Raw genomic sequence first — 10977 nt, forward strand, 5'->3', positions numbered from 1 at the left:
GACTTAGGTATCTCCTTAGACAGTACCGTACAAATCCATAAACTCTACCACCAAAGGAACAAAATGTGGAGATGCCGGCGTTGGACTGGGGTGAGCACAGTAAGAAGTCTTGCAACACGTTTGTCCAACATGTTTGTTTCAAACACGAGCTTTCGGAGCACTGCTCCTTCCTCAGGTGAATGAGGAAGGAGCCTGAGGAAGTAGCAGTGCTCCGAAAGCTAGTGTTTGAAACAAACATGTTGGACTTTAACCTGGTGTTGTAAGACTTCTTACCAAAGGAACAAGGGCAGCAGACGCAAGGGTTTACTGCCACCTGCAAATTCCCCTCCAACTCACTCACCATCCTGACTTGAAACTATATCGATGTTCCTTCACTGTCACTGGATCAAGATATTGGAACTCTCTCCCTAAACCTACACTTCCTATGTACTTGAGGCAGACTTGCATGGGAGATGGAAAGCAAATCCTGCACTCCAGATCCCACTAGCGTGTCAAATATCCTGACCTATGTGCCCAAAAATTTGTGGGTTAAGAATCATCCTGTTCAGTCACATGAAAACCTGTGGCAGAAACTCACAGTTGGGAATGGGCAAAGAATAAGGTTGGCAACTCTGACTGAATGTATTCCAGATTTCATCACCTGACTGCCCCACCCAGTAAACAGCCTTTTTCCCTCAGGCTTCAATACTACTATCAGGAGGAAATAAAAATGTTCAAAGAAATTGAAAAGGAAAAGCACAATTTTATGTTTAAGAGTTCCTATGATTTGTTTTGCTCTCCCAGAGTTGCTCACAATCACATCTAGATTAATCTCCCATTCCTGGAGGCTTCAGGGCAAAGCTGGAGGGTTGGCAACGCTAGAAACAACTGCCGGCCTAGTCAGAAATGTTCACATCTCTAGCTGCCAACTGTGATTAAGTGTATTCATCACCTAACTTGTTCCCATGCTCCAGCCACTAGTTGGCCGACACATCCATCCTTGTGACGGACTGACCTTCCGACACCAACTGGAAAGCAAAAAAACGCATTACTCAATTTGGTGGCACGGTGGTTAGCATTGTTGTTTCACAGCTCCAGGGTCCCAGGTTCGATTCCCGGCTTGGGTCACTGTCTGTGCGGAGTCTGCACGTCCTCCCCGTGTGTGCGTGGGTTTCCTCCGGGTGCTCCGGTTTCCTCCCACAGTCCAAAGATGTGCAGGTTAGGTGGATTGGCCATGATGAATTGTCCTTAGTGACCAAAAAGGTTAGGGGATAGGGTGGGGGGTTGGGCCTAGACAGAGTGCTTTTTCAGCGGGTTAGTGCAGAATCGATTGGCTGAATGGCCTCCTTCTGCATTGTAGGATTGTATGATTCTGTCAGCCAAACAGCCGCTCCTCCCCTTCCTGCACATTTTTAATATTTTTAAAGATAAATCTGTCCCTATAAGATTTCTCCAGGAGGTCTGGCTTGTGAGCGAGAGACTGGTCAGGAGGCCACGCCTCCCAAGTGAGAGACACGTCAGGGCGGCGTGACGTGGCGGGGGACTCTAAATAGCCGGTCTCGCGCGGTTTGGCGGGGCGAGAGTGACGCGTTTGCTGTGAGGAATGGGCGGTGAGTGAGGGGAGGGGAAAAACGGTTAAAATCGCGGGTCCCCTGCGTGGAGGAGGGATGGAGGCGAGTGAAACATCAGACCATTCGGCCCGACTCTCTTCCTCCGCTCCTGTCCCTTCACGACGTTGAGTGAACGGGCCCGGGTGTGGCAGCGGTCTGTCCTGACGGACTCTCCCTCACCCGGCGGACCTTTCGCTGCCCTCTCCCGGGGCCTCCTGCCTTCACCCACCCCACCCCACCAATGGGCCTAATTCAAAATCTGTCCCCCCCCGCGCACTCTCTTCACCCAAACTCCTACCGAGCCGTCACCTCCAGTCTGGGGATGAGTAAAAGTGCAAGTACCTTTGTGCTGACAACTGCCGTCCCTATTGATGTTCCAAGGGAGGGAACTCTAACGTTAATGCTGTTAAATGGGGGCTAATTTGTCTTTTTAGAAGGTTTTGCACCTTTTAAAAATGTGTCCAAATGCACTTTTCAGGATTTAAAAGTGCCTTTTTCGTGCAAAAGTTTATGGTGCTAGCTTGGTGCTTAAGTGCCTCTTGGTTACTGGAGATTAGTTGCTGCAAACCTTGCCTTCATGTCTAAGGTGGTATTGCAGCTTTTAAATTTTGCATACAGACCGCTGGTGGAAGTGGTGTTCTCCATTTTGTGTATGTGTGTGTGCACACACCTCCAGAGAACTGTTTCCTGCAGTGCAGAATTGACTCTGAAAGATGTGGTTTCTAAGATCTGACTGTTCATATTGGAAGCCATTCTTGTAAACCTGCTCTTTGGCTTCTCTTGTTTTGCTTTCAGGTATTGGGAGATTGACCATTTTTAAAAATTAAAAAGACCTATAAAACGTATCCACATCTTGAACCAATAAAAGGTATCCACGTCTCTAACCAGTATGTTGATGGAGCTGTCATCTCATTGTTTTTGTGATTGAGAATTTGCTTCTCCCAATGTTTGTTGAAGTCCTGTTGGGATTTCTAAGATTTGTGTTTTCAATGCTGTAATGAGTTGTTACTTCATTGAAACAAATTAAACATGGAACATACAGTGTAGAAGGAGGCCATTGAGTCTGCACCGTCCCACTTAAGCCCTCACTTCCACCCTATCCTTGTAACCCAATAACCCCATCTAACTGTTTTGGATACTAAGGGCAATTTAGCATGGCCAATCTACCTAACCTGTACGTCTTTGAACTGTGGAAGGAAACCGGAGGGAATGTGCAGAATCTGCACAGAAAGTGATGCAGTGGGGAATCCAACCTGAGACCCTGGTGCTGTGAAGCCACTGTGCTGCCAATTATTTGGGATACTTTACATTTTTCATTCGTGTCTGCTATTTGCAGATTAGATGATTGGGTATGTAACAGAATGTGAGGATATCTCATCATCGACCAAGACTATTTATTTCCTTTTTTAACTATCTGCAAATTATTACACTTCATTTTAAATATTGTGATATGGGCTGAATGTGTAAATGTGAGGTAGCACGGATGCTGACCACCATGCACCGTGTGTGTGTAAATGTTACGTATTGCCAGGGACCCAAGTTCGATTCCTGGCCTGGGTCACTATCTTGTGTGGAGTCTCCACGTTCTCCCTATGTTTGTGTGGATTTTGCCCCCACAACCCAAAGATGTGCAGGCTAGCTGGATTGGTCATGCTAAATTGCCCCTTAATTGGAAAAAATAACTGGGTACTCTACATTTATAGATTTAAAAAAAAAGATAGGGTGGTCTTTCAGGGGCTGGTGTGGACTTGATGGGCTGAATGGCCTCCTGCACTGTAAATTCTATGACTATGATTTCTAAGTGTGAACCAGCTATTTTAGTAGTGTAACATTGCTTGTATTTGTAGAAAACTGAATTTTTAATGTGCTACTTTTGCCCTGTTTTCCAGTGTGGCGTGTTGCATTTAGCCTAGATTACCCTTCTGAGAAACACATCTTACCACCTTATGAACATGTGAGGACTGCCTGTTTAGAAAAGCTTTAATTGCATGCGACACCATAGCTCGTATAGCTGTTCGACTGTCACTTGATCGCTGTATATTAACATTTTCCATCCTTATTCAAGAAGGGTTTAGGAACATTATGTTGTTCACATCTGGCACTGAATTTTTGTTAAATCAGCCATCCTGGGAGGTGCTTGCATTTGGTGCTGTCCTTCGTTGAGTGATATATTTTGTTGGATTCTGAAATTTGGTGAATGTAACATAATTTGGTTTGAGAATGCAGAAGGAAGAAACAGAACATGAGAATTTGCAGAAGGAAATGAAATTTAAAATGTTGGACTTGGAGAAATCAGCATCCAAGATCATGGGTAACATTTTATGAAGGGCCATAGCATTAACCTGCGTCATTGAGTTGCCTCGTAATGTTTGATTCTCAATGACCAGTGTTGAGGATTGCTTCTAGTTGATTGGTAGGTTGATGTATGTGAAGCTCAAATTGCTAGTAAAAACCCATTTGGTGTAAATGTAAATTCTCAAATCTCCTGTACTTGGATCTCACGTAACCTGAACTTTCTCTCTTTATATAGTACTGCCCAACATGGCCTCAAGTTTCCAAGATGAATTGGACTTGAGTGGAACCATTTCAGAGAATGTTGTTGTCACTCTAAGATAACTGCTCCCCTCACCAAGCAGTACAATGTGGGAGAGGGGTGGTGGGGAAGGGAAGTGCTTAAAAGTAGAACATGGGTAGCCCAGAAGACGGGCGTGAGTACATGAAGGTGAGCGTCGAAGATCATTGAGAACTGTGCTAGATGGAGTACAGGGTGCAAAATGTATTTGGAAAGGCTTTTTTAATACTTTTGTAAACCATCTTGGGAACAGTGGAACCTGCTGAATGGCTCCAAATGTGAGTATTGTGGTGCCTGTTCAAGGAATGGTAAACACTCAAGTGTTTGTACAGCGAGCTGAGGTGCCCAGGCATCAGAGAGTATGCAATATGGGATAACTCTGGTTTAATAACTGTCATGAGGAAAGGAAGGGTGCACAACCTTATTGGTGATCCTAACTAAAGGCTAGAGACAAAATTAAAGTTGTGTTAAGTGCAATTGAAAATTCTGCAACAAGTGGGCCAAGTTGGAAGGATGAAAGGTTTAATTTATACTATACTGAGTTGTGGATGGATTATCCATGGAATTGTGCAATTGCATCAGCAACATCTGGCCAAAAAGAAAGGGGTGTGAGGTATCACGGGATCTGGCCATTTCTGAAACACTGGGCGTGTCCTTTCTATTCGTGTACATTACAAACTGCTTTCCCAAGTCTTTGTCAAATTGCAAAACCGAAGCCATGAATGTAACCACAAGGGTCATTGCACTTCAAATAGTGTGAGTGATATTGTTGGGTGCATTAAAACTTTAACATGACATGCAATTGCTTTTTAAAATGTTACTTGTAGCTGTTTGTGGAAACATTGTTGTCCAGTCCAAAGCAAATGTTAATTTCAGCGTTTGGTGGTTGAATTCGGCTGTCGAGTGCAGATGGCCTTTGATTTTTAGACAGTGCTACTGCTGAACAAATACATATTGAATGAGGTGGCGGGTCGAAGAAGTCAAAATGCATGGGGTGCACGGATAGAATGTTGCAGCATATTCAGCGCAATGTTTTTCTTGATTTTATTTTTGCTCGTTTCATTTGCAGTGAGTGATATCTCCAATCAACTGTGTTGACACGGACTTTGGTGAACCTGTGCAGTGCGGACCTGTATGTTTTGTAAGTTTTTATTTTTATTTTGCCTCTTTGCTGTGAAACTTGCACTTCTTACAAAACATTGTAAGAATTTATAATTTCACGGCAGTTCCAATTTTGTTTTGGATTTCAAATCCGAGCTGCATTTTAACAAGAAAATTAATTTATTTGGATCATTGATTTTGTCTTGGCGCAAGAGCTTGGCACACTGAACTAAATTTCTAGGAGATAGATCAGCACAAGATACACTTCCGGTTATCTAGCCCACTGATTAGTGTAGGCTTTTGCGGGAATGAAGCCCCGCTGAGGAGTTTTTGATTTAGCACCTTTGTATCTTTCAGGCTGTGTCATTTTGTAGATATAGAAATCGTTCACATGGAGCTCCTGTAATGAGTAATATTTCTGAATTGGAGCTCCATTGTGTCTTAATCAGCACTACATTACGCAGCAGGCATGTATGTGTATAGTGCACTGATCCTTGAATGCTCACTTTGTTCGAACATGGCCCCAACAGTTTGGCAGTATATAGGGTTTTATTTTGTATGGTTTTGCACTCTGCAAATGGATGTATAAAATCCAGTGAAGGGATATGATAAGTCTGCTCTTGTCACAATGTTCAGACAGTTTACAGTGCAGTTGCATAGATTCTGACCTCATTTATGTTTGAAAATTGACTCTTTGAGCTCCCTGGGGAAATCATGGAAGGGTTTGAAAATTATGGAAGGGTTTGAAGAGCAAATAAGAGTGGCTGAAGGCTTAATCATCATGGGGCATGGTTTAAGGTGATTGTCATGTTGCCTCTGGGGAAGAGGCAAGCTTTTTCTTAAATGCTATGAATTGTTAGATTTGGAATGTGGTGCTAGATTTCAGTTGTCACCTTCAAAGGAGGAAAAAAGGATATGGGGGAAACCATGGAAGGGACTAATAGGACAGCTGTTCAAAAGACTTGATGGCCTGAGTGACCACCTTCTGTGCTATTTTATGATTCTGGTCTAGGAGGGCTCTTGGACATGCTGTAGTGCAGATGTGAGATTTGAGGACTTCTGAGTGACCTTTTCATTAATGTGTTACAAATACAGGATCATAAAATTCTGTACGAGCAGCTGAAGTTGTCTTGTGCAGAAAAAGCAAGTTTGGGGAGGGAGAGAACTACTCTGTGTGGAGTTTGCATGTTTTCCCCGTCACCCCCCACAACACAAAGAAGGCTACCTCTAAATTTATGGAAACAAAACCTTTATTCGGGAAATGCAGTGAGCCTGCCGCCTATGGTGTGTTGGCCTTTATTGGTAGAGGGATTGAGTTCCGGAGCAATGAGGTCATGTTGCAGTTGTACAAAACTCTAGTACGGCCGCATTTGGAGTATTGCGTACAGTTCTGGTCGCCTCATTATAGGAAGGACGTGGAAGCTTTGGAACGGGTGCAGAGGAGATTTACCAGGATGTTGCCTGGTCTGGAGGGAAAATCTTATGAGGAAAGGCTGATGGACTTGAGGTTGTTTTCGTTAGAGAGAAGAAGGTTAAGAGGTGACTTAATAGAGGCATACAAAATGATCAGAGGGTTAGATAGGGTGGACAGCGAGAGCCTTCTCCCGCGGATGGAGGTGGCTAGCACGAGGGGACATAGCCTTAAATTGAGGGGTAATAGATATAGGACAGAGGTCAGAGATGGGTTTTTTACGCAAAGAGTAGTGAGGCCGTGGAATGCCCTACCTGCAACAGTAGTGAACACGCCAACATTGAGGGCATTTAAAAGTTTATTGGATAAGCATATGGATGATAAGGGCATAGTGTAGGTTAGATGTCCTTTAGATTTTTTCCATGTCGGTGCAACATCGAGGGCCGAAGGGCCTGTACTGCGCTGTATCATTCTATGTTCTATATTGATCTGTCTATTTGTCTGTATAGGTGGTGGTCGGCCGCTTTGGGAAACTTTCTACTTGTTTTTCTTCGACACTGATAGCAGCAGGTGATTGACCATGGGAAACCTCCTAAATGCTTTGAGAAGCTTGGTTGGAAAGAAAGAGATGAGAATTCTGATGGTTGGTCTGGATGCTGCTGGGAAAACCACCATTCTTTACAAGTTGAAGCTTGGAGAGATTGTTACCACAATACCCACCATAGGTATGTTTAGTTAATCCGCTATCCAGAGTTGGTACTACATCAAACTGCCTACCTAATATGGATTTCACCTTTGGTAATGGAAATGGAAGCTCTGAATGGTAATAATCCATCCTTCTAGTTCTCCACTGTTGATTGGAATGTATAGAATCTGCAGCTTAAAAGTGCTATAACATTGTTTTGCACATTAAAAGTTGAGACTTGCTTGGATCTTTTAACACTTTTATTACATGTTAGCAATTTGGGTCCTTGAGGACCTGCTGTGTTCGGATAATTGGCCTTTCAGCCAACTCTCAATTCCTCAATGCGTAATTATAAGTGGTAATGGTTCCGTGCCTCCTGTGCTACCATGCTTCTGAGATAACAAAGGAGAGATGGGCCTACCTTTGTGCGGATTGTCTGCCTGTCGTTGCGTGAGGACAGCTGCTTTAATATGCAGAAGGAAGAGAATGTTGTTGACTCTCGGGAGGACCTGTGCTTTTTGCAGTACTGTAGCCTTAAATGAAGTGCAAGGGTTACCTTGTCATGTCTGATTTTTAACTTGGCGGTGTAATGGGGACATCCTGCAGTCATGCTGACCAACTCTTCTGGCTGGGGCTGGATAGATTTGGTGGGGTAGGAGCTGAAAATTACCTGGGTAAGCAGAAAAGAATAACATGTCTTATTTTTTCTCCTCAGGTTTTAATGTTGAGACGGTGGAATATAAAAACATCAGCTTCACTGTGTGGGATGTTGGTGGCCAGGACAAAATCCGACCACTGTGGCGTCACTACTTTCAGAACACACAAGGTAAAGAAGTGATTTTGTTTTTACCTTTTTCTTCCATTTGAATAAATGGCCTTTCTGTACTGTTGAGTCATCTGGTATCATGTTTGACCTCTGGATTCTGTGTCGGATTATGTTTTTTTTTAAGAAATGTAAACTTGAGTTTTAAATCTACCAATAAGACACTGAGTCCTAGCTTAAATCCAGCCAAGACTGGATGAAAAAGGTGAGGTGGCCATTTTAGTTCAGTTTCTCACTCTTAAATTGGTAGTTCAGGTACACCTCTGTGAGTGGGCAGGTATGACGAGTAATCCAAAATGGCCAGCATAACATTTAGCTGTTTTATCTCAATGGGTCTTGAATAAAAAGCATAGGGGCAGTTGTGCTTCATTTGTAAGAGCTTTGGTCAGCTCCTGGAATGCTACCTTCTGTTTTGGACACCAGACCTCCCAGAGGGGATAATAAGCACTGCCCATTCGCCAGAATAACACCAGGGCTTAAAGGGTTAGATAGAATTTACAGTGCAGAAGGAGGTCATGCGGCCCATCGAGTCTGCACCGGCCCTTGAAAAGAGCAGCCTACTTAAGCCTACACCTCCACCCTATCCCTGTAACCCCACCTAACCTTTTTGGACACTAAGGGCAATTTATCACTGCCAATCCACCTAACCTGCACATCTTTGGACTGTGGGAGAAAATCTGAGCACCCAGAGGAAACCCACGCAGACACTGAGAGAATGTGCAGACTCAGCAGTGACCCAACTGGGAATTGAACCCAGGACCCTGGAGCGGTGAAGCAACTGTACTCTCCACCGTGCTGACCGTTTTCATAAGCTTGGCTTGTATTTTCTTGGAAGTTGATTGGAATCTAATCAAGGTATTCAATGGGCTACGTTTTCCACTCGTGGGGGGAATGCAGAGTGAGGGAGCACCATTTTCCAGTTGGAGCTGGGCCATTTGGGAGTGAAATCAGAAAGTGTCTCTCCAGAAGGCTGGGGATGTTGGAGCAATTTAAAATTCTTCCTAAAGAACCCACAACAATAAGCCATGCTATTTCTGTACAGGAAAACTAAATTATTATTTCCTGCCTGTCCTGAGGGAATTTTGAGATTGAGGATATGGGCAGAAGAAATATTAAGTCAGATGGTGAACTTGGTGTTGATTTTTAAAAACTTTTCTAGGGTTGATATTTGTCGTAGACAGTAATGACCGAGAACGTGTGACTGAGGCACGCGAGGAACTGATGCGGATGCTTGCCGAGGATGAATTGCGAGATGCTGTTCTACTCGTCTTTGCCAACAAACAGGTAAATGAGCCACAAAGTGGGAGGTAGTTCAACTGCCTCTGAACAGGAACCCCAAATGTTGAATCTAGATTTTGTGTGAAGTGATTAATCTCTGATCATGCCCGTCTGCCACAAACTTGACATGTAACCCACTGATGAAATGAGCGCTGAATGGATGTGTTTCCATCCTGGCAGGATGCAGACTACTTGTGACAGGCGATTGACCCAAATGTTCCCCATAAAAGGTGGGAATACGATTAAGTTTTTTTTTCTTGTATGGATACATTTTCTCATTTATCTGTGGCTGTGTCGCAAATCCTGCATTCCAGAAAAAGGCTTTGCAATTTGGCGCAATTTCTAACCGCTATACATTTTATTTCCACCCTTTTTGTTTTCTATGACTGTTCTGATCAGCAAATCCGAAGCGGCTTTTCACTGCGCATTGAGCTGATTAAAACCAGCAAACTCATTTTTCTCTGGCAATCAAGATGTGTTGTTTGGGGATTAGAATGTGCATATAAATTTTGAAGCAATTCAAATAAAATGAAAACTTCCCTCAAATGTTGTTGGTCCACAAAGATGCTGTCTGGCCCATGTCTTGTGCTGTCATTTTTGAAAGAGCTATCCAATTAGTCCCACTCCTCTGCTCTTTGTCCTTGCCCTTCTCCCCTTGCAAGTATTGATGTGATGATTCCCTTTGTTGCTGCTGAATCGCCTTCCAAAATCCTTTTTTCTTTTCAGGCAGTACATTTCAGATCCTAACTGGCACTAAAATAATTCTCCCCAGCTTGCCTCTGGTTATTCTATCAATTATCTTTCAAATCTGTATTCTCTGGTTCCATGGGAACAGTTTCTCCTTTTTTTTACTCTCATCAACTCCTGCCACCCTCCATTTTATTTTGAACACTATTAAATCTTCCTTTAATGTTCTCTGCTCCAAGATGAACAATCCCAACATCCCTAGTCCTCACATAACTGATGTCCCTCAATTCTTGGAAATCTTCTCTCCATAACTCCGCCTCTGCTGCTGAAATCCTCATCCATGGTTTGTCTCCCCAGACTTGTATTCCAACATGGTACTGGGTGGCCTCCAGCTTTCCACCCTCATAGTCATCCGTGTACTAACTTGCACCATGACCGGTTTACCATCAACCCTGTGTGCTTGCTCACCTATTGACCTGTGTTAGCAATCAGTTAAACAATGGCTCAAAGATCAGCCATGATATTGAATCACTGGCTGTGTCTTTGTGTGTCTCTCTCTCTCTGTGTCTCTCTCTCTTTCTGTGTGTGTGTGTGTGTCTCTCTCTCTCTCTCTTTCTGTGTGTGTGTGTGTGTCTCTCTCTCTCTCTCTTTCTGTGTGTGTGTGTGTCTCTCTCTCTCTCTTTCTGTGTGTGTGTATGTGTCTCTCTCTCTTTCTGTGTGTCTGTGTGTCTCTCTCTCTCTCTCTCTTCTGTGTGTGTGTCTCTCTCTCTCTTTCTGTGTGTGTGTGTCTCTCTCTCTCTCTCTCTCTCTGTCTCTCTCATCTCTCTCTCT

General features: G+C 43.7%; 1 protein-coding gene across 3 annotated transcripts; it reads left to right on the forward strand.

Moving 5' to 3' along the window:
• The first annotated feature begins 1461 nt into the window (after positions 1–1461).
• Positions 1462–9507, forward strand: LOC119958169 (ADP-ribosylation factor 3-like). Of its 3 annotated transcripts, none has more exons than XM_038786506.1 (6): positions 1533–1589; positions 2385–2457; positions 5231–5302; positions 7183–7398; positions 8074–8184; positions 9341–9507. In XM_038786506.1, exons 4-6 carry the CDS (start codon positions 7254–7256, stop codon positions 9490–9492), a joined length of 408 nt encoding a protein of 135 aa, XP_038642434.1. In that variant the 5' UTR covers positions 1533–1589; positions 2385–2457; positions 5231–5302; positions 7183–7253; the 3' UTR covers positions 9493–9507. The 3 variants fall into 3 exon arrangements, with proteins under 3 accessions (XP_038642433.1, XP_038642434.1, XP_038642435.1); XM_038786507.1 differs by lacking the exon at positions 2385–2457 and adding an exon at positions 3479–3543 and having other exon boundaries at positions 1536–1589; XM_038786505.1 differs by lacking the exon at positions 2385–2457 and having other exon boundaries at positions 1462–1589.
• Positions 9508–10977: the final 1470 nt, after the last annotated feature.

This window comes from Scyliorhinus canicula, chromosome 28, assembly GCF_902713615.1.
Source record: "Scyliorhinus canicula chromosome 28, sScyCan1.1, whole genome shotgun sequence".
Taxonomy (NCBI): Eukaryota; Metazoa; Chordata; class Chondrichthyes; order Carcharhiniformes; family Scyliorhinidae; genus Scyliorhinus; species Scyliorhinus canicula.